At 43.9% G+C, this 21,712-nt stretch overlaps 4 protein-coding genes across 7 annotated transcripts; 1 reads left to right on the top strand and 3 right to left on the bottom strand.

Moving 5' to 3' along the window:
• Positions 1-621: 621 nt before the first annotated feature.
• LOC105449374 (protein Skeletor, isoforms B/C) lies at positions 622-6,009 on the bottom strand. The gene is made up of 12 exons (XM_011688566.1): positions 5,506-6,009; positions 4,819-5,041; positions 4,607-4,715; positions 4,202-4,440; positions 3,591-3,871; positions 3,368-3,504; positions 3,133-3,268; positions 2,847-3,045; positions 2,614-2,714; positions 2,267-2,521; positions 1,900-2,007; positions 622-1,767 (listed from the first exon to the last, which is right to left on the bottom strand). Exons 1-12 carry the CDS (start codon positions 5,576-5,578, stop codon positions 1,577-1,579), a joined length of 2,052 nt encoding a protein of 683 aa, XP_011686868.1. The 5' UTR covers positions 5,579-6,009; the 3' UTR covers positions 622-1,576.
• A 1,868-nt stretch (positions 6,010-7,877) lies between these two features.
• On the bottom strand, positions 7,878-13,715 carry LOC105449373. The gene is made up of 5 exons (XM_011688565.1): positions 10,695-13,715; positions 10,462-10,587; positions 8,773-10,366; positions 8,435-8,606; positions 7,878-8,320 (listed from the first exon to the last, which is right to left on the bottom strand). Exons 1-5 carry the CDS (start codon positions 13,334-13,336, stop codon positions 8,097-8,099), a joined length of 4,758 nt encoding a protein of 1,585 aa, XP_011686867.1. The 5' UTR covers positions 13,337-13,715; the 3' UTR covers positions 7,878-8,096.
• A 264-nt stretch (positions 13,716-13,979) lies between these two features.
• LOC105449370 (DNL-type zinc finger protein-like) lies at positions 13,980-15,066 on the top strand. Of its 3 annotated transcripts, none has more exons than XM_011688561.1 (2): positions 13,980-14,076; positions 14,297-15,066. In XM_011688561.1, the coding sequence occupies exon 2, from the start codon at positions 14,432-14,434 to the stop codon at positions 14,954-14,956; it is 525 nt and encodes a 174-aa protein (XP_011686863.1). In that variant the 5' UTR covers positions 13,980-14,076; positions 14,297-14,431; the 3' UTR covers positions 14,957-15,066. The 3 variants fall into 3 exon arrangements, with proteins under 3 accessions (XP_011686863.1, XP_011686861.1, XP_011686862.1); XM_011688559.1 differs by lacking the exon at positions 13,980-14,076 and adding an exon at positions 14,087-14,199; XM_011688560.1 differs by lacking the exon at positions 13,980-14,076 and adding an exon at positions 14,087-14,207.
• Positions 15,056-19,769, bottom strand: LOC105449372 (docking protein 3). 2 transcript variants are annotated; one of them, XM_011688562.1, is made up of 3 exons: positions 18,946-19,769; positions 18,384-18,557; positions 15,056-18,248 (listed from the first exon to the last, which is right to left on the bottom strand). In XM_011688562.1, the coding sequence occupies exons 1-3, from the start codon at positions 19,024-19,026 to the stop codon at positions 16,803-16,805; spliced, it is 1,701 nt and encodes a 566-aa protein (XP_011686864.1). In that variant the 5' UTR covers positions 19,027-19,769; the 3' UTR covers positions 15,056-16,802. The 2 variants fall into 2 exon arrangements, with proteins under 2 accessions (XP_011686864.1, XP_011686865.1); XM_011688563.1 differs by lacking the exon at positions 18,946-19,769 and adding an exon at positions 18,631-18,764.
• Positions 19,770-21,712: the final 1,943 nt, after the last annotated feature.

The raw sequence follows: 21,712 nt of genomic DNA, 5'->3' as shown, positions 1-21,712 counted from the left end.
CAAATCCTCAATCATATTCGTTATTCGAAAAAGTCAAAAAATTGTTCTTAAACGCATTTTTTTGCCTAACTTACGATTGCGTTGTATTGCCAGCTGCTATTAAGGTTTATTTATCAACATCCGAATCCTAATTATTAAGGCTTTTCGGCTTTGCTTACTAATTTATTTTTTATGTATATAATTAATTTCTTTAAGCGCGCTTTATAGTTTAAATTTGTTATTATCTTCAACGTGAAGAGATTTATAAAAGTCATAATATATATGTATATATATCTTTCAAGTGCTGAAAAATTAACAACCACATTGAATTTTGAGACGTGCGATTTCGAAGTTGATACACAAAAACTTGTAAAAACTTGATACTGATAGAGATATTATAACACAGAAACAATAGCCGCGTTCAATAGCCGCAGAAGTCAATTCTCAGCGCTTTGCATCGATTGGATTATTATACTTTTACATCTAGAGAAATAATCCTGTCTCAGCGAAGAGAACTTCCAAAATAAATTGCAACTGAACATTGCAACATTCTGCTGAACGTGGCCAATGTAACACATAGTTTCAGCCTTAAAGATTTAAGATAGATTTAGAATATCTAGATTGTAACTAAAATGGACTTGCTTTTTAAGTATTTCAGCATTTTATTTAGGAGTGTAAAGGTGTAAAGACAGATATGCCGTATGAGATGTCAATAGAAATAAAGCAAGATTTGTCAACGTTTTGCATAAGAATCTGTAAATTTTAACTACATTACCGAACATAGATCTTACACTCGAGATTATTAGAAACATTTGTTTACAGATGTTAAAACATTACAATTTATTGTGTATTAATTATGTGAGCGAGAATATTAATTGAGAGAACGCATTATATAAACATACAATTGAAGTAAACGATACGTTCTTGCTTGCCTTGATAAAATCTGCAAATTTTTGCAAGGAGATTTAAAAGAGAAATTATTTGAATTATTACGGAATTGGCATTTGATTTAAACACGTAAATATTAAAGATATACTTACATCAATTTTCTCATTGTTCGATAACGAACACGATGCATTGCATGTGTAATGTATGTTGTCTTTTATATGCTCACGATATCCTATTAGACTAATTAATTAGACTAATTAAAACAGTATACGAAATAAAAAGTTATTGCAACAACTTGAGAAAGTTTAATATCCTTTTATTTTTATGACATAAATTAATGTTTCTTTAAATATTCTTTAAATATAAATTGACATAAATTAAAGTTTATTTCATAGTGAAATAGAGAGAGAGAGAGCATATAAAACTTATCTCGTTATTAAATCGTGCAATTCTGCAATGACCTGCAAGGAATGCAGTGCTTATTACAGGAACTATTGTATTATAGTTTCTTGATTCTTCGATAAAATCAGCGCGCACAGTGATTCAGCGTCTCCTCGTGTTGCATCATCGATATGTACACGTTGAAGTGCAAGAATTAGTAATTTGTTAAAAATAATTTAGCGCATTCTTATGTAAACTATTTAAATAAATTGCAGAAAAAATATTTGATAATAGAAATATTTTTCCGCGATTTATTTAATCTTCAATCTTATAATAAACCGCGAAGCACAGCCGCGATTGTAACAAGTAATGACAATTTATGTACGATTGCACTATTCTTATTCGTGTAAGAATCGACCACGTGAATCTTCCATCCCATGTTTGCGTGCGTGAAGGACTGATAATAAACCAGATCGGGCCACGTCGAGTTTGGACTTATTACCAAAGTGCCACCTTCTCCTGCACATGAGAGAATTATCTTTACGAATCGTCAATTCGTCTTTATGCGTCTACAAAAACGCGAACGTTTCCGGAATTGTAATCAACGTCCTTTTAAGAAAGTTAAGGATTTCAGCTCGAAGGAGAATTTACCTGGCACGCAGACTTGCACGAGGGTCCTGTTGAATTTCTTAAACGACGGGAAGTTATCGTCCAGTCTTCTGTCTCGACCGTTGTGCTTGCTTAAGCAAAGCGGTCCAACTGAAAAATAAGCCATTGTTTATTCCGAAACGGCTGAAGCAAAAAATTGTGATTCGGACGGTTAATTAGCGAATAACAGGCGGTAATTTTTGTGCAAGTTCGATTGTGCTGAAGTGGCTGCGAGAATTTTAATCTCAAAGCAGCCACTGTTTTTTCCGAAAGAAAAATCGAGGCGAAAAATAAGAAATCAAGTGAAGGACTCTGAGAACATCTAAATTTATATGTAAGCGTGATTTGCGTAGGGAAAATTTATACGAACCCGCGGTCGGTCGCGGTCGACCTCTCCTGGTCAGTTCAACGCCAGCCAACACCCTGATCTTACTTTGCGCAAGATCGCTGAGCGTGTCGTATCCCCCGTGAGGCTCGTCGGTTATTATTAACGGATGATAGAGATCCGCGCTGTGCGGATTGTTCCCGCCGTGAACGCGGAAACTGTACGTCAAGCCTCGACGTAGGTATAACTCGGGTATCAATGCGCCTTCGATGTACCAAGCGAGACCCATCGACGATTTACCTGCGGACACGCATTTCGTAGATTTTTCTCGGCGTATCGTCGGAAAAGAGATAAACGATTGCCGAAAATTATTTAGTAATTAAGTTTTATACCTGTGATTCCTTCATACCCCCGTTTGCCCCCGGAGGGTCCGATGGTTGCTTTGAAAGTTCTAACGCTTCTGTCGAATATTTCCGTTTTTTGCCAAGGTTCTCTGCAAAAGTGATCAGTAGTCACTTAAGAAAATCCTTCTCCCCCCTCACAAAAAAAATATATTATTTGTAATATTAAAAAATAATTTGATATATACACATATACATATGTATGATAAAAATGTACTTCGCACCTAGAGAAGATTTTCTTATTATGCTCCGTGAAATCGATGCATGTATTTTCCGGTTCCTTACGACTCAACTCGAGCACCACGTCGCTCCTTGGATATACATCGTGGAAACTCGGTTCGTTGTTAGTTTTATCAAGCCTACCCAAGGCCCAAACCACGTACACCGGTTTATCCGTGGGAAAATCTTTGTCTCCGACATCAGCTGTGCGAAAAAGTAAAATTTTTACATCGTATAATGAGCATTTATAAAAAAAGAAAAGAGAAAAACGCGCGCGGCTACGTGACTCACATGGAATAAGTGTACGTCGATACGTGATGGTATTGATGCCGTCCTCTCTCACCGCGGTGAAGAGCTGGTTGCTGTCTAAACCACCGAGAAGCTCGTCTCTACAGACCCCTTTGTACTGACCGAGAACTTTCCCACACTGTCACAATCATTAGAACGCGCGTTAATATGTTGCGTCCTTCGTTTCTTTGCCTCTTTCCTCTATTCGCGAACTTATTACTTAAATAACTTTACACACTGGCGCCTTTGCCGTAATGTTGTAGTCCGTGGCATATCCTCGTGTGTCGTCCATGTACGCAACAGCCACATCCGCACCTTCCATTCGGCTGGAGGTCTCGGAACCGGACAAACCGAACGCCATGTATTCGTCCTCGGCTGGAAAAATCGGAAGCGAGCGATCTCTTTCGAATTTCGATTTTTTTAAAGAGATAATTGAGAATCTATGAGCAAATTATACGTACCGACTTGACCTGCCAACTGAATGGTGATCTGCGGACCGAAAATCTCCCATGCGACCTGATATCGCTTGTGCAGCTGAACGCAATTCGGGAGTGACTTGGTTTGCTTGAGAACTTTTATCAACGACGGCGGTACGTTGAGCCCGTCGGGTATAATGACAGAACCGTAATTGGACTTGGACTTTACGTCGAAAACACTTAGCCAGTCTATGTTGAAGATGGTCTTGTCGCCTGGCAGCTCCAGTATGATATCCTCGTTATTATACGATCTGAGAGAATCCATGCTAGAAAGAGAGAAATGTGCTGTTTTACATATACTTCTAAATATTTTTAATTACAGTCGTGAGGCAATCGAACTTGTGTAGAAGTGTAGAATGCGACTTGTGTAAACTCGCTATTTATTTGCAAATTGATGGCCCTAATCCCGGTATTAATTTGCAAATAAATAGCGAGTTATTTTGACATAAGTCGCATTCGATTGTGCTGGCGCCAGCCTCGATTTCAAGCTGGATCCCTTGTTTCTGCGATAATTTATAAACGAGACTTTTAATTATAATTTATAATTAATTTATTCGCATCGATAGGAGTCTATAATTTTATTTTATTCTTCTTACTATCCGTATTCATCGGGCACTTTCTGGCCCTTGCTGGATGGTTGCGGGCCAAGACCGATCCAAAAGTACGTGTCCGCACCTTTCCCGTCGTAGTTGAATTGCGGAATACTGATTGTTTTCGAATCCAGGATCACGATGGGCTCTGACGAGACATTGTGAGATCTTTTCGATAGCTGTGATATTTTTTGAGGCGCGGGTGGGTCAAACTCCTCCGGAATGTAGACATCGCCGAAGGTGTTCTATTAAAAAATTATTATTAAAAAATAACATTTCAAGCCATCGGCGACTCTGTCTATGGATTTAATAAGTAATTCTTGTTCTTTATCTTATATTTGATACTTAAATGTTAAATACGAATACCGTATACACGAAATCTTAATATATCGTTCATAAAATTCGTAATACCTGACTCGCTAAATCGTACACTGCGAACCACTTGATATCCGTTATTTTCTTATTATCCGGCAGGGTTAAAGTAAAATCCTTGTTAAAGTAACGGTCCAATATGTTTGTTCTGAAAGAACACACGTATACTCGAGAGATGCGATTTTCTGCACTTTATCTTCAAAATCTCGTCAGGTTCTCTTTTCAAATTAACGGAAAGAAATATAGCTTACTTGCTCCATTCATCGGGGACAATAAATCCTTGCGGGCCTGGTCTATTTGATGCGCCTGCCCAGAAAAATGTGTCAGCTCCATTGCCATCGTAATTAAAGGATGTCAGCAGCAAAGTGTACTGGTCCACAGCCCAGACGTCGCCGGAAACTTGATGATGATACGGATTTAATTTTCCCAGATATTTTCCTTTGTATTTTTCTCCATTATCCTCCTCTGCATAAGCTGCTGACATTATTCGAAATATTTAATAAATCAAGAAATTTCTTAGAAACAATAGCATAAAATACAATTTTCCAATTCTGCAATGTTAATAAAATTTAATTTTGCAATGTTACTTTCTACTTTCGTTTTTTTTTTACAAATTGAAATATTTGTGTATAGATAAATTGAAAATATTTGTTTAGCTATTTTTAATGTTGCAATTTCTTAGTACGATCGAGGTAATACGTATATGTAAGTTAAGTATTATAAACAATATGTAAAAAATAAAATATAAAAATATATAAATTCTTTAAAAAAGAATTTCGCTCCGAATAATTCCGAGCTCCAAATTTCCTGCCGCGCGCACTGCACAGACTCGTATTCGTCGGAGACATCGACGCCGGATAAAGCGATATGTTTTCGATTTTTTTTTTCACGAATATATATTTCCCTTAATATGCACTATTTCTCTGGCTGATAATTACCGCAAGAAAGAAACAAGCATCCTAGAAGCGTCACGAGAGCATTCGTTCCCTTCTTTCTCACGACACCTGCCATCGCTTGATCATCTTCCTCCCATGAGCGCTCCAAAGCGTGTCGTTGACTCTTATCGGGATACCCACGAGATCGCCAATAGCGAGAAGCCGATGGAACGGACAGACGATCGGGAAACTACGTGCAATCGTGGCGATTCATCGCTGATAATCAGACGAGTCAGTGTGGTTGACTAAATTCGCGATTGAGCAATCCGTACGCGGTCACCACACGCGCGATAACGGGGACGCGGATTGACGGATAACGGAGGGTAAACTGCGTGTATCACACGGCGAATTCGCTGGACGCCACGCCGATCCTCGCCAGTCTCTCTCTCGTGCGGCAACGGAAACGAGCGGAAACGCGACTAGAAAGCCGAATCGGCCTTCGTGGGACACGGTTCCACGCACAACCGCTGCAGCCGCACATTCCCCGGGAGAAAGTACGGGCGCTCGCTCGTGCGCGGGGAACCAATCGACGATGGAAGAACGAATTCGCCGTTCTGTAACCGGTCGCGGTCATTGTCGCGTTATTCGCCGGAATCCAGTTCGCGAGAACAACGGACCGAATGTGTCCTTCGACAAAATAAAATTTTCCCCAACAACGAAAAATGCCAGACAATGAATGCACAAACGTACATTTTCCTGAGATACCACTCTGTCTATTATTCGAAATAATAAAACGCGAATTTTTTTTCAATTTTCTCCAAAATGAAACATCCGAAAATAATCGAGAAAGCGGAAAGTTTCTTTTAGCTGCCTTACGTTGCGCTTTCCGCACTTATTGTTAGAATTAGAATGAAATGAGCATTTACTTGGAACTTTTGGAGCAAAAAAATGGAATATTAATAATGAAAGATTATTCAAAAAAATATAGAAAATGGAGTAAAAAAAATTAAATCTAAAATATATAAAGAATACGGTTATAATGGAGCGCGCGGAAATATATTTAAAAAATTGCAAAACAATAATTAGTAAACGACAGTATTTAAAAAAAAATCAAATAGAAATATCTCTCGAGAGCGAAGTTTTAATTTTTCAAGCTTCTCGTTTCTCACACGCGTTGCATGTTTCAGGTTTCAATATATTAAAAAGTTATAAAAAATATATCGATTATAAAATATCTGGTTTCACAAAATGATACGCATATTCCTAGATTAATTAAATCACGCAAATCTGCCTTGACGTTTTCTATCTTTCATTATATATGCGTTAGATCGAATCGCGTTAAGCGTGATATTATGCTGTCGTGGTTGCTCAACTGACAGAGCTTTATATGTATATAAATGTTATAAGAAGTTGAATAAAGCGACATTCTTCGCTGCTTTGAAAGTATACATATATTTTAAGAATTCCTTAGAACGTTTTATTTCGTATGCAATAAAAAACTGCTATACTACAAGATTCAGGTACTACGTACATTTTTAATTATGTTTTATATTTTAAAGCATTCAGTTTTTATGATCGATGGTATGTTTCAATGATATGTTATACTACTTGAAAATAAATTTTGTTACTGTGCATCGAATAAACATGAATTTATTACCGTTATATTTCTATCAAGAATTAATACCGATATAACTTCGCTAAATTCAATTTTTTATGCCATCTGTATGTAAAGAACTTTATTATAATTAGCTTTTATTTATTGGCATAGATAATTGTATTTGTATTTAAATACATAGTCAGCGAAATTATACCGGAGTATTCATCTAATTTCCATATTTATAAAAAACAGAAACTGAAACATACAGATCATTGTCCTAAAAAATGTTCTTGTATCTATGACGTGTAAAGTATATATAATATATAAAAAACGTGTAAAAAGATTCGATATCCTTTTGTACTATTTAGTCATGTCGTTTGCACTCGTTTGCACTAAAGATAAACTCTAACGATAAAGTTGCGCGAGTAACTCTCCTGTACGTTAAGTAAAACAGATCAGATCTTCTATTGTCTGTAATACATATTCATAAATATCATCTAATCCGAGTCCTATTATGCAATTTTACTAAAGACACACATTATTGTAATACAAATTTTAACGCAACTACCTGAGATAATACAATTAAAGTGTCAAACGTATATATCTCTTCTTCAAGAAATAGAATATTTTAGAACTTTCTCACTTAAGAATAGGCGTTTATAGAAACTAAGGTATGCATGTCATTAAGAACTATCTCTTAGACTTTGTTAAAATTTACTTATTTTAAATTGCACTATTTTATTTGACTTGAATAATTTTGCAGTGAGATATATTTGTTTGTAGTTGTAAAATACAATATGTATATTTTGTTTATTAAAAATTTTAAAAATAAATATTAATTTTTTATTAATTACGTTTCTCGGAATAAATTTTAACGATATTCTTTTATAAAAATCGCCAAACTCTTATATCTTATGCATGACAAGTATTATTTTTTTAATATCTAAATTCTGCGAGAATTATGGTAACAAAATTTCAATAAAATCTGTGAGATAGCTCTTGTTGTGGGTATTTGCGAAAACGGGACAGCACTCTACACAAGTAGGCGCTAATAATTCTACAAATTCGATATAACGCTAACACTTTGAGATAAATCTACTTGGCCCCTCAATACTTTTTGCTGCAATCTCTTGCAAAAGATCGTTGCCATTAGCTTATTCCGACGTGCTTCCTCTTGCCGTTCCTGTTGCCGCCGTTTGAATCGCACTTCGTTCAGCCGGAGATATCGTTTACGCGATCTCTCCTTCATCTCCTCGTCGGTAATTTTTCGCTGCATGTAAACTGTAACGAGAAGGTGTAATGCTATAATTCGCAAATTTTCCTCAACAAATAATAATAATAGCAAAATATAAAATATTAATTTGACAGATTTATAATACAAGTAATTAATCTCACCTGTTGGCTTTCGTATCGGTGCGGATTTAATAACGTTGGACATACTCGCCATCGCCAACAATTGTATTCGCTTTTCCTTCCTCAATTCTCGCAATTGACATATCTCCGACAAATATTGCCTACGTGTTTCCGCATTGCCCACAAATTCAGGATTATTCCGAGATAAAAAATCCTGAAATCAAATTTAATTAAAGTGTCATTAATCCGAAAAGAACTGTAACGCATTATTCTCTATCATTTTTAAACAATTTTTCAGAGAACGTTGCCGTTGTAAATAAAAATTATTTCACGCGATCAGATTTAAATCAAATGTCCCATTTGTTAAATTGAAGTTTTACCTGCAATGTATTCGTTTGATGAAGATTTTTGTTGGAGTTATTTCTCTTTATAATGTCGCAAGGACAGCCGTCAGATTTTGCTGCGTTCGACGGTTGCTTCGGGATTTTCGGAATATCCGAGATTTCACTCTTCGAGGCGTTTGCTTTCGTAAACGATAATTCATACGCGACAGCTTTGGGATACGTTTGACGGCAGCCACACTTTCTGACATTCTGATACATGGCACCACACGCGCGGCAATGTTTGTAATTTCTCTCGGTGTCATTAATACTGGTATCGTCTACGTAATTTGGCTTCGACGTGCGACCCTTGCGCGCCTTCCCTCTGACAATGTCCTTCGCTTGATTATTACTACAGGAGCAAGCCTCATCACAATTGCATTTTAAGCTACTTTGTACTTTACGTTGTCGAGCCACGTCGCTGTCCTGCGAACTGTCGGAGTAAATCTGCGTCTGCGGTCGACGCTCCTCAATCTTCAGGCGACACTCGAAGCGGCACGAGCCGTTATTGTCGATATTACAACATTCGCACAAAGTTTCTGCGGCTCCCGAATTATGGCACGCGGTAAAATCGTTCGCGCAATCGCAAATCTTTCCCGTGTCACTCTGTTCGCTGTAGTTCAGCGCGCGCATTCGGCCCTGGCTTTCAGCGTTGTAGCTTTGTCGAGATTTACCAACGACGATCCTTCTGTCCGCGTCGTCAGCAGAGACGTTGTCACACTCGCACGCGTTCCCGCAGTTCTGTTCGACCTGTCCCGAGACTTTGTCGTGCGTGCAGGAGGGATTCTTCTGGCATACGGCGCAGACGGCACCGTTGACATCTACAGCGGGCTTCTGTTTAAAGCACAACGGACACGTGGTGAACGGTCGTTTGTAATACTCAGTCCGTTTGACTTTGACGGCGCTCGAGCCGGCCTTGTTCTCGGTGACGGACGGACAAGCGCCGTGTGCGCAGCTACATTTTGATTTTGACGCGTTGATCTGATTCTTAGCCTCCTTCTGTTTCGTCTGGACGTTGCCGCTTTGCGACGCGTGACGGTGCGCGGGCTCCGTCGCGCTGTTGTCGCTCGCGTAATTCGTCTGCGTCTGCTGCGAAACGGCCGGCGGCGCGTCTTCCTGGTAGCCCTTACGCGACCTGACCAGCAACGCGGCCGTCTCGGACGGGCTCTGTTTACATCGCGCGCACGTGCGCCGCACGACCGGGCCGGCGTGCGTCTGGCACGACTGATCTCTGCATTTGGCGCCGTTTTGGTAACTCGCGCACGACTTCTGAGGGTTCGCGTGTTTCGCGTCGTACGCGTCCGACTCGGCGTCCGTCAGCGGCGTCGAGGACGCTTCCCGAGATGGTGGTAGCGTCTGCACACCGACGGTCACGTGCTTCGTCGCGGATCTCCGCGTCGTTCTGCCGGCTGACACGATCTCGCCGCCGGTCTTCGAGTAAGCACTGGCCACGCCCGTGGTGGCCGTTTGCGTGCAACTGTTACGTTTCATGACCCGCTGGACCATACCGTCGCCGGCAGCCTCGCACGCCGCCAAGTTGCAGTGAGACGACCACGGCTCGTTCACGGAATCCTCTTGTAAATCGGACACGCTCCTGAGGGGACGAAATTAAAAAGGCGATTAGATTACGCGAATTACAATCTCGCTGCGTTAGTTATACAATATGTTACAAACGAATACAAATTATACCTGTGTATGGCGTCCGCGTGTTGCTCCCGCCTAAGTATCGCTGCTTGCTTTGACTTGAGATTCGCCGATTTCGATTTTCTCGGCGAGGATTTCGGTCTCTCCAGTCGCCTGGGCTGTTCGAGCAATCTGGTGAAATAATGTGAAACCAGAATTGAAAACCAGAGTTGAAGTGGCGTTCAAGGAAAAAAGAAGTTTGCTAAAATGGAAAAGTTAGAAAACAGTGCGAAACGTACTTCTTCAAGTTACAGAGATGGCTGATCTCGTTCGTGATCCAAATCAGCTGATTTCTCTTCTCCATCTCGGCGTAATTGACGAGCTTGGAATCGCCGGATTCGGACATGCTGCACTTCTTCAATTCGAACTGCCTCTCGGACGACGTCGTCGGTAACCTCCAGTCAGTATTGTTATCCGTGTTGTTGTTCGACTCGACCGGGGTTCTTCTGTTATTCACGACGGCGTCCAGCAGGATCCTGTTGTGATCCGGTGGTATACTGTTCGTCGTAGTCGATTCTCGGTGCGGCAGTTTGCAGTTCTCCTTGAAGCAAAATATGTCGTTCACCTTGGCGTTCTTGTGATTGCGCTGAGGCACGAAGCACTCGGAGCTCTCGCTCTTATCGGGATCCGTCGGCGTGTTGCTGGTCTGCTGACAGTCGTCCGTCCTCAGTCCCAGTCGCGCCTTCCTGCCGTCCATTTCCGTTCTATCCGTATGCCGGTCGAACTTGTCGCTGTTGCTGCTCTCCAACGCGACCTCCTTTATGACGTCGCTGGTAGTCCCGATCGACTTCTGCATGGACGCGTCCTTCTTCCGCAGGTTCCACTCGTCCGAGGACTCGGTGGTGCTGTGCTTGTTCGCCAGGGCCTGCAGCAGCTCGGCGCGGTACACCTTGTTCCTGGCGTCGTCCGGATTCCAGGGGACGTTGTCCTCCAAGTTGTGCTCGATCTTGTCGTCCGTGTACTTCGCGGTTACGAGCCGCTTGATCACGTGCTGGATCAGCCGCTTCTTGATCTGCTTGTCGCATTTGTTGGCGTCGACGAGGCTCTTCAAGATGTTGACGCTTCGCTCGAGATCGCGGACCAGGCTGTCCGAGTCGCCCCAGAGCTTGTCGTTGACGCTGGAGCTGCTGTTCGGTAAGGTCGAGTTCGATCTACCGGTGTCCGACGAGACGTGGCTGTCCCTCCCGTTCGGCACGTTCGCGTAGGTGTGCCCCGGGAAGTACTCGAAACTGTTGGCCCTCCCGGACACGTTCTCCGTCTCGTCGGGCTGCGGCGTCGCCGAGGTCGACGCGTCGTTCTGCGACACATCCGAGCTGTTTCGACGTCGCTGGCTGTCCTTCGCGTCCGCGCCGACCTCGGCGTCGACCGCCGTACGCGGAGCGTCGCTCTTCCTTGGATTCTTCACCTTGTACGTGCCCTTGGACCTCTTCAAAATAGAATGTATCGTCTGCGAATTGGGGTCCTTCGCCGCCGACGGCGGCGGCTTGTTTTCCTCGAGATCCGAAACCTGCACGCCGACGGACTCCTGCGTGCACACGTCCGGACTCGTTTGTATCACCTTGTCGCACGTGGCGGGCCTGTTCACCACGGTAGCGATGGAGGACGTGGAGTCGAAGATCAGGGGAAACACGGTTCTCCTCTCCTTGGCGTGTAAATTCACCTCGCTCTGGCTTCTCTTCAACGAGGATTTCGCCGACAGCGCGGGCAACACGTTCATCGAGATGCTCTTCGTCAACGGCGAGCTCGACGGGCGTGCGACCTCCTTGCGTTTGCTCACGGTCCTCCTCTCCACCGTCGAGCACTTCACCGACGACGGCACCTTGAACGCGGACGACGACGACGACGACGTGGGGGTGTCGCGTATCTCGAGTCTGGTGGACCGCACCACGGCTCTCGGTTGCGCGGCGTCGCATCTCTCCTGCGACTTGATGTCATCTCCCGTTATAATGCCCGGCAGGTGATTCTTCACGATAGGCGTGATCTCCATCTCGCTCTCCGATCCCGACACGTTCCCGATCAACGGCGTGGAATTCGCGTCCGGGGCCGTCGAGGATTTCGAGCCGCCTTGCGCGGCCGCGTTCTTCCCGGACTGCATCCCTGATTCGGTGGTGCCCTCCGGGTCTAACCGTAAGGCGGCGGAGCATCCTCGCGCCAGAGCCATACGTTCTATGGTGCTCAGCTTCTTGTCCTCTTGCTTATTGTGAGCGTGCGAATTGAAGTAACCGACGTCCGCGCCGCTGTCCCACTCAAGCGGCTTGTGGGACGCCACGCTGGACGTCGGGGAGGACAGCTTTCTCTCGTTCGCCTCCGAGAACTTGTCCTGGCTCTCGTTGCTCTCCTCGTGTATCGTCTCCGGCGTGGTGTGCTTGAGATCGGGCGACGGCGTCTGAACGCCGTCTGTCAACGGTTGAACGTACGCCCTGGACGTGGCGTCCGCGGCGTTCGAGGACTGCCCGATCAACGGGGGCCTCACCCACCTACGCCTCTCCCTCGGCACATAGGACTTGAGATTGTACTCCTCCCCGACGCAGTCCTGCCTGCTGGACGAGCCACCCACCTGGGCGCTCAACTCGTACACGCTGTAATAATACTTAATGGCCTCCTGCGGGGCGTTCGGCGCAGGCAGCGAGAAATACTGATCGAGACTGGGGTCGCGGGAATACTTGCGGTAATACTCCATCACCTGGGCGGAGAGGCTCTTCTTGCCGTGGCTCGACCTGAACTTGAACGGCTCGATCGACGACAGCGGCGGCGGCGGCGGCGGCGAGTCTCGTCGGTCGCATCTTTCGCGCGCCGGCGGCGGCGGCGGCGGCGGCGAGTCCGGATTCACCAGGTCTCTCAGACAACGGCCCTCGCAGCTGGATTCCGAATCGTATTCCATACTAGTGGTAGCTGTCTACGACGATACATTCTCTCGCACCTCTCGCGGCCTCTCATACCGAGCGCGGTTCCGTGCGCGCGCTCGGTGGTCGTCGTGCGTTCAACGGACACGCCCGGGGACACGCGCGTCTATCCCGCCTGAACGCGCTCAGGCTAGTCGCCCTAGCGTCCGTCCGTCCGACAACGAGACGCTCGTGTACAGGTTATGACGCGGTTGTGCGCGTCACTTCGAGCCCCGAGTGCTCACGTCGGGATCAACAGCACGACGGGGACGACGGGATCTCGCGTGTCTCCCCGCGACGCTACGTCCGCTAGCTACGTCCGCTCAGCTGCGCACCGCGTGAACCAAATGACAGTTACAACTATTATTTACGTTACAACTGTTTTAAATCAAATTCTTGTTTACATCTACTGGCACGCGTCGCGGTAAACGGACGAGTTTTGGAGCGCGACCCCGTGACTCGCCGAGTTCCCGCCCGATTTTCGACGGGACGGAAGGAGATGGCTTTGCGGACGATAATCTATAGGACTCCTGGAGTGAGCCATCCCTAAGAGAACGCGTAGTGGGGGTAGCCGCTGTGCGAGAGTGACAGCCATGATGCAACCTGGGAACGTCTGTCTCACTTCGATGACGTCATTAAAATGAGGCAGACGTCCCCAAGCTGCATGGCTGTCAATTGTCCTCCTCGCACTACTGTCGCACAGTTCGGTCATCCCCACCACCCCAAGGCTCACGTGCCAGTATGTTACATATCTCACTGTATCACACCGATGACCGAAGACACCGAATTCAGGAATCTTACGGGCGGCTTTTGGTCGAACTCTGATTCAATTTATATCGTTAATTGATAATTGATTCAACCGGTAGAATTGTTTGTTGCAAAATTTCGAAAACGATTTAAAGTTTCTAAAGATTGGAGGGTGTATAATGCAATACGTTTGTCGCGGGATCTGTCCACAGATTTCTTGTGCCTTGGAACCTTATTTACGTCGCGGCAACACGTGCGGAGCTTCGCCAATTAACGTCGTGAAAACCACGAGGACGAGGAACGTACGGTGCGGACGTCGTCGGGGATAACCGGTAGCGAGCTCGAGGATGCTTCCCGTTCGGCAGGTGCTTCGTCTCGGCGCACGTGCGTTGCGCACGCGGCACGTGGCGTGCTGTCACGTTCCAGTTCTACGGAAGCCAAGCGGCTTCGTCGGGGTGCCGCCGTGTCACGCGCGACTCGTTCACGAGGACGGCGGCGGCGGCGGCGGTCGCGCAGAATTGGGCAAGCTGGAAGGGAAGATGAAGCTGATGTTCACGTGCAAGAAATGCAATACGAGGACCAGCAAGCTGATATCGAAGCTCGCGTACAACAAGGGGGTGGTGATAGTGAGATGCGACGGCTGCCACAACAATCACCTTATTGCCGATAATCTGGGATGGTTCTCAGAAATAAATAACCGGATAAACATCGAGAAGCTCATGGCCCTGAAGGGCGAGACCGTGCGAAAGATAATGAATGACAGGGACGGCTATTATGACGCTGTCTTGAATGAGGATGCCGAATGCGAGATGAAGTCAGGCAACGAATGCCCCGATAAAGTTAAAATGATTGAGGAATCGAAGGGGAGTTGAAATTTCCCCTTTAAGTCTCTAGTCTATCCCCTAAATAAAAGTACAATAATAAATGTAGATGTATAATGATAATTATAATAAATACAAGCGTATAAAATGTTCTCTGTTACAAATTTATTGCATAAATTTGTGTATAACATAGAATCGACGAGTACAGCCGCAAAATGTACGCAAGTCGCTTTAAAAGATACAGAATGCGCTGAAAAAAAAAATCATTTACATTTAGATGAAAGTATTGTCGCGCTGGATGAGACAGTTATTTTAAAACAACAAAATTCGTCTGTAGATATAAATTTTGTTACTGATGTTTGGCAAACCAAATAAGTAGATTACACATGCAAGACTCAACCTTAAGCATGTGTATAATTTTTTAAAATATACTAATAATACATCTGCTAAAAATACAATCTAACGCAATACGTGATCTAGAAAGTAGTTTTCGTCTTACGTGTCTGTTCGATATATTCCAGAATTTGAATATTGATTGGCGCAGTTCTTATCAACTATTGTCTATTTATGTATATATTAATCGATATTTCAATCAATGGTAGACCATTTGTTTGGCACAAAGGACGTATTATTACAAATGGCTTCTCAACAATTTCTTAAAATTGTTACGGAACTTTTTGTAAAAAGACTGCAAATAAAAAAAAATATGTATAAAAGATAATAGTTATTTACTCCTATTTATATAATTATTGCATGACTTGTAGTCATTCATTTCAGCATAATGAATAATAGTGCTTTCTATTATACGAATGAAACAATTTCTTTTTGTACTTTCAATATTCTGCATTGCACAAATATTTGTATAGGATTATTATATATTTATATTAAGGCAAATGATCGATTCGATCGCCGACGAAAGCACTAATATTCATTGTGCATATATATATATATATATTTATATAAAATTGCGGCAGCATATAATGTTAAAATATCTATAAGTTTATCCAATTGTGATGATCAATCAATTATCTCTTTACGAGAGCATTTGTATCAAATTATGTACATATTTATATCGATAGTTTCGCACTTTAAAACGTTTAAATCGTATCAAATTTGTAACATGTCCGCATAGAATAAACGTGTTTTTTTTTCGCACCGTTTAAAAGTCTAATAATAGATATAAACGTGATTTATCTATATAACAATAGTCATAGAGTAAGAGCGCGATAACAGTAGTACAGTGGTTGTGAGAGTAAAAGTAATAGCGGTATTAGAAAATTATGACTGTAATATATATGTAAATAATAATTTTCTAAGTACACCAATATTATATATTCAAATATCAAGATACTGATATTTCAACGCGCTTGCACGTTCACAACGATTTAGTAGTCATTTTGGCATCAATTAGAACATTTTTGTTTCTACAAGGCACTATACAGGTATTCTGATAAATCAGTCGAATGCAGTTAGATAAAATTACTAATCACTTTGAGCTTTCCTAGATCAACACTAGAATATCTTTTATAAGAAGGCACAAATGCGTCTATGGAATTTTTAGATGTTTACTAGACACTTTTCCTAGACATAGATCGTATAACAGCGATTAAGAGGACTAGTCTCTAAAAATGATGTAAAAAGCGAATAGAAATATTGAACAAATGTGATAATGCGAAAGTACTTGATGAAATTATTTTTGCAACGTGCCAATCATCTTGTAAAGCAAGAGAAATACTTTTTATTCTATATAACCACACGCGGTATGGACTAGCATATTCTTCATATCCTTACAAACAATTACAAAAAGAGAAGAATTTTGTAAAGTCGAATTTTCTTTTGTGGCATGGTCGTCGTACTTTGAAAGGATATCTCGAATTGTTTACTCGAACGGTATACCTTACACCCTTTTTGGTTTTGATACAATTGCATATTCGCTGTTGTTGAAAACCTTATGCTGCGGACCACCCGCGATGTTACCGGTGGCAGCTGTCTCGGAAAGATCCGGCTTCTTCCGGATCATCCCGTAACCGAGATGACTGTCGTCGGCCAGTCTGATGGCGGACATGTCCTCGACGATTTCGTAATTGGACCACGTCGGATTAACGAGATTAGAACTTTCCCCGTGAGAGACGTTGGAATGTATGCTTGGCGAGGAATTCGTGTACTTATACGTAGTCTTCTGACTAAGTTTCGTCGCGGATCCGAAGTGCTCCAATTTATCGTAATCCGACTCGTCGGTCTTGGCGACCGCCTGCGTCGCCGACGGCCCGACGATTGTCGCGTTATCGCCGGTGACGCCGCATTTGCTCTTGCACGAATTCTGGAATGCATCGTGATTCCGTATCGGCATCATGATCTCGTACTGCAGGTCGTCATTGTCGTTCTCCTTGTCTCGCTCGCCGGGTAGATTCGAGTTCACTCTCTCCGTGTGATGCACGCTGTCGATGCCGTGCGTCTTCCAAGCGTCATTCCTGATCTCCACCAAGTCGTAGGGGTGCTTCTCCTCGTCCTCGCGCGCAACACTGCCGATGCTCTTGTGAGACAATTCCGGCGAATTACCCTGGCTTATAGCTCGGTACTCCCCGCACGTGGGCAGGTCCAGGAACTCCGAGTCGAGACACTTCTTCTCCAGCAGATTAGCGAAGACGTACTTACGCGGCGGCTTGGCGGGCTTGGACTTGCCTATCGACCTGCTCGACGAGATCGCGGAATCCATACTCGTCGACGACGAGGTCAGGGGCTTCTGGGAATTCTGCGCGGTGGAAAAATCTATGTCGATCAAATTGCTAGAATTGTTCGACGAGGGAGGTAAGGCCGCCCTGGAGCCAGCCTCCATAGACAGGGCTGCCTGAAATTGCGTGTCGTTGCACTCCACGCTCGGATTGTTTTCCTCGTCCATCAGCTTCTTCATGCTCCTCATTTTCGCGTACATGCATTTGAAGATCTCCTGCTGGCTGCCGTGCTCCAGGCGGAAGGAGCCCTCGCCGGACTCGCACTTTCTTCCCGCCTCGAAGATGAACTTCCCGTCCCGGTATCCGTACCGCCTGATATACCTGTACGGCCATGTGAATAGAACAATGTCACCGTCCATCAGCTTCATGTCCACCTTGGCGACCACCAAAGTGTAGTTCCTCGCTTCCAGCCCGCACCGCTTGGACGCGTCCGTTTCTACGACCTTCACGGAGAATACACCCTCCCCGCTGGTGCAATACAGATCGTTGTTCTCCTCTATCTGATTCGATACACTGTCCTTGAACGCGACCAATTGGAACGCCGTGATCCAGTGAGTCATCTCGATCTCCGAGTAACAGCCGAAGTAGTGTATTCCCGATTTAGTCACCACCTGTGCACAACATACGGACACACGTGAGGTAAGTAACGCCGTCGTTCTCGAGACGGTCAACAGTGAAGAATTGGGTTCAGATGAAAAGGAAAGACACGCAGAAGCGAATCCAAGGATGGAATAAACATTACGTACGGTGAAGACATGCGACTGATTGCTGGGCGCAATTTTTATGCAGGCGTCCAGCGTGACGATGCGTGGAGAGTGGGACTGCATTATCGCCTCCTCCTGACTGTCGTAGATCTCGACGCGTTTGATCCCGTAGTTGCTCGTTCGGAATAGCTGGCAGAATCTCTTGTGCCAGGATTTCTAGAAACAAAACGGGCGTGTGTGTACATTCGCTTGAAATCCTCCTGTGTTATATATAAATATACAGTCATACAGATAATGCAAGAGCGTGTCGGAATGTCAAAGTGTAATTGATCCTTTTCTACGCGTTTACGAGCACAGCCCTTTGAAGGGCGTGCTGTGGCACGCGTGGCATGTGCGCGTGTGTACCTGTTGCGGCTGTCTCGAGCGGAAGAGAGCACGAAAAAAAAAGGGAAGAGCGCGAAACGGGGAGAAAGAGGGAGGGGGAAGAGGAAGTAGGAACAGCCGTTCGTGCCGATGATGCGTCGCCGCGCGCGCGATATCGCGTATCGCGCCAACGTGCGCGCGGTACTGCATCCCACGGAATTATCTCTCGCCGCGAACCAACCTTGAGCTGGCCTAGCATTCCCTGCGGCGGCAGCAGCAGTATCCCCTGCATGACAGGCTTCTCGGGCTCCATGAGCTCCATCGCTGGCGATCGAACATCGGCACGGGAACGTCGCGCGACGGTGGGTCCTCGTCGGGGCCTCCTCGTGGTCGCGGGCGAGAACCCTTTGTCCCCGCGTCGCTCGGGAAAATACCACGCTGTACAGCGAGGGGGGGAAAAAAAGCGAGCCGAACGAGAGCTAGACTCTACACTTCCACTTTCACTCCCGGCCTGACCGTCTCTTGTCGCTGGCACCCGGATCACCTGCCCCGGGCACGCGGTGATGACCGCGGTGTGTGTCCTCTCGTCTCTTCGTGTCGCGCGCGCGATCTGACAGCTACGGCACGGCGAGATTCAGCCCATGGTAACGCAGGACGCTTGACATTTCATGCCAGGCCGGAGGAGAGAGAGAGAGAGAGAGATATGTATATGTATATACGAGATATAACACTCTGCCAGCGCGTGTGTGACTACCGCGAATGGGAGAATCCCAGAGCCCCGAGCTGGTACAGGGGACCAGTAACGCCGTATGCCGATACCCGCCGCGCTGTATACGTATATGACGTTATTGACGTTCCGCGTAACGCATAATGCGACACACGCGCTACGCACCGTGCCGTACGCGTAGCGTACTCCCCGAACACCCGACACCCGAGCACCCGAGACGGACACCGACGACACCGACACGTCCGCGCGATCGACCGTGTCCCGAACTCCCGCACCGTCCCGCACTCTGCGTGCGCGAACGCGCAGATAGCCACCACACCGGCCTGCACGCGCGCACGCACGATGTCGTTCGAATCGCGCCGCACAACCACGGCCCCGTACTGGCGCGCAGCGCGGAGCGCGCGCGCGGCGCGGCGGCGTGCTCCGGAGTCTCCGGACTACTCCGATTACTCCGAAGAACGCTGTGTTCACATTAGGCAGGTTCACGCTGGACCAGCCTCCTCTTTCTTCTCTCGACGAATTTCTGTTCACTCTACGGAAATTCAATCTCGTCTCTCGTTTCCTTTTCTGACGAGTTCGCTAGAGCTGAATCCGCATTTCGAGAAGAGATTACTGCGACTTGGAATTATAAATTTTGATTATGGAAATACGCACCGTGTTTTAGGTTACTATAACTTTACATTAATTTAATTCCTCGCTGTCGAATTTTTAGTGTCTCATAAACAAACGTGTCAGTTTTATAAAGAAATTTAATTTATACAGAAATTTTAATCGCATTTGAGTTTTAGATAATTAATAATTTTTTTTTAATTTTTTTTACATATATTAATTAATCTAAAAATAGTATTCTTTTTTTCAGTCATATATTTTTTCGTGCCAAGATTGTCAAGATTTTGATGTTGCATGCAAGTCTCTTAAACGCCACTTAGGCTTTACTTACAGCGCTTAACGAGCAGTCGATCTAAAGTTTTTAAACTAAAGTATTGCGATCTTGACGATCAAAAATTTAAAACAAAGAAGACAGAGAAAAAAATTAATTACTATCAATTATATTTAGTAGACTATATTTAATAGACCACTTCTGAATTAAAATACAAAGACGAACTTTTTTTCTCTACCGAATAAATGTAAAATGAATTTAAGTAGAAAATAGATAGTCAATTTTTTTTTAAGTATCCGTAATGAAGTTTCCGACTTTGGTTTCTTATTTCTGATGCGCAAGCAATAGAACGCAGACAATGGATAGCGTTCTTATCACGTGCTAACATCGGACGGAGAGAAGTGGTAGACCGCAACGCATTTATAACTTTTCCGTCTCGCCTGCTTTTGCCTTCCGCCAAGAGATATCAAGTAATTACAGATAGTATATAATAAAACTGAGTAAAAAAAAAACTCATTTCATCTCGTCTGATTTGTTTTCTTCACAATATTCTATTTTTCACGTACTGCTTGCTGTATTTAACATTAGTTCTGCAAGAGTGGGTGATGCAATCTTCAAGTTCTTTAAAATTTTATGACTACTTCATGAGTATTTTATACGTAATAATTTTTGCATAGATGTTTTCCTTTTACTAAATCCATTTTTATTATGTAAATATTATACACGGAGAGAATTTTTTTTAAATTTACCCTGCAAATCATGTTAATTATGGGACAATATAGTATTTAGGCAAATTTTACTGTGCACTACAATAAATTTTACTGTAAAATCTTATTGTAGTGCACAGTAAAATTTGTCTAAATACTATATTGTCCCATAATTAACATGATTTGCAGGGTAAATTAAAAAAAAATTCTCTCCGTCTGTTCTTAAATGTAATGCAAATTTTAGTGAACACTTTGTATATATATTATATACATATAAAGAAATTCTACTATTCCTAGGAGAAAATAATATCAATCAACGAGAAGCAGATCAATATTATCGATAATGTTTAGCGATGAGAAAAATATGTAGCTGCAAATTTTAATGAGGACATTTTAAAGTGAATTTTTAATCACTTAAAGTCGTGAGATTGCCGATGTACGCAGTAAATAAAATTTCTTTCGATCGGATTATAAATTAATAATACCTAAATAAGAGCGTTGACTATTATTATAAGAAAAATATTAGTTGGAATCACTGGCGGAACGTTGTTATTTCTATCACAAGTAGTTATTTCTATCGAGGCAATTATTCTTCGCAGATAGCAACACAACGCAATAGCATCTGAAATCTATATACAATTATCACTAAATTGCGATATATTGTTAAATTAAATAACGTCCCAGTGGTCGCGAA

The sequence above is a fragment of the Wasmannia auropunctata genome, unplaced genomic scaffold (assembly GCF_000956235.1).
Source record: "Wasmannia auropunctata unplaced genomic scaffold, wasmannia.A_1.0 LD336076.1, whole genome shotgun sequence".
Classification (NCBI taxonomy): Eukaryota; Metazoa; Arthropoda; class Insecta; order Hymenoptera; family Formicidae; genus Wasmannia; species Wasmannia auropunctata.
This window is presented reverse-complemented; position numbering and strand designations above follow the sequence as displayed.

Bases quoted from the DNA above. Each gene is read 5' to 3' on its own strand.
- LOC105449374 (XM_011688566.1), bottom strand. From the start codon at position 5,578: ATGGCAGGTGTCGTGAGAAAGAAGGGAACGAATGCTCTCGTGACGCTT. The intron at 4,441-4,606 runs GTATTACGAATT...ATTTTTTAATAG, and splicing joins TGTACGATTTAGCGAGTCAG to AACACCTTCGGCGATGTCTA. The intron at 3,872-4,201 runs GTAAGAAGAATA...CTCTCTTTCTAG, and splicing joins GTGCCCGATGAATACGGATA to CATGGATTCTCTCAGATCGT.
- LOC105449370 (XM_011688561.1), top strand. From the start codon at position 14,432: ATGCTTCCCGTTCGGCAGGTGCTTCGTCTCGGCGCACGTGCGTTGCGC.
- LOC105449373 (XM_011688565.1), bottom strand. From the start codon at position 13,336: ATGGAATACGATTCGGAATCCAGCTGCGAGGGCCGTTGTCTGAGAGAC. The intron at 8,607-8,772 runs GTAAAACTTCAA...ATTTGATTTCAG, and splicing joins ATCAAACGAATACATTGCAG to GATTTTTTATCTCGGAATAA. The intron at 8,321-8,434 runs GTGAGATTAATT...TTCTCGTTACAG, and splicing joins ACCGATACGAAAGCCAACAG to TTTACATGCAGCGAAAAATT.
- LOC105449372 (XM_011688562.1), bottom strand. From the start codon at position 19,026: ATGGAGCTCATGGAGCCCGAGAAGCCTGTCATGCAGGGGATACTGCTG. The intron at 18,558-18,945 runs GTTGGTTCGCGG...TTTTGTTTCTAG, and splicing joins GAATGCTAGGCCAGCTCAAG to AAATCCTGGCACAAGAGATT. The intron at 18,249-18,383 runs GTACGTAATGTT...TGTTGTGCACAG, and splicing joins ATCAGTCGCATGTCTTCACC to GTGGTGACTAAATCGGGAAT.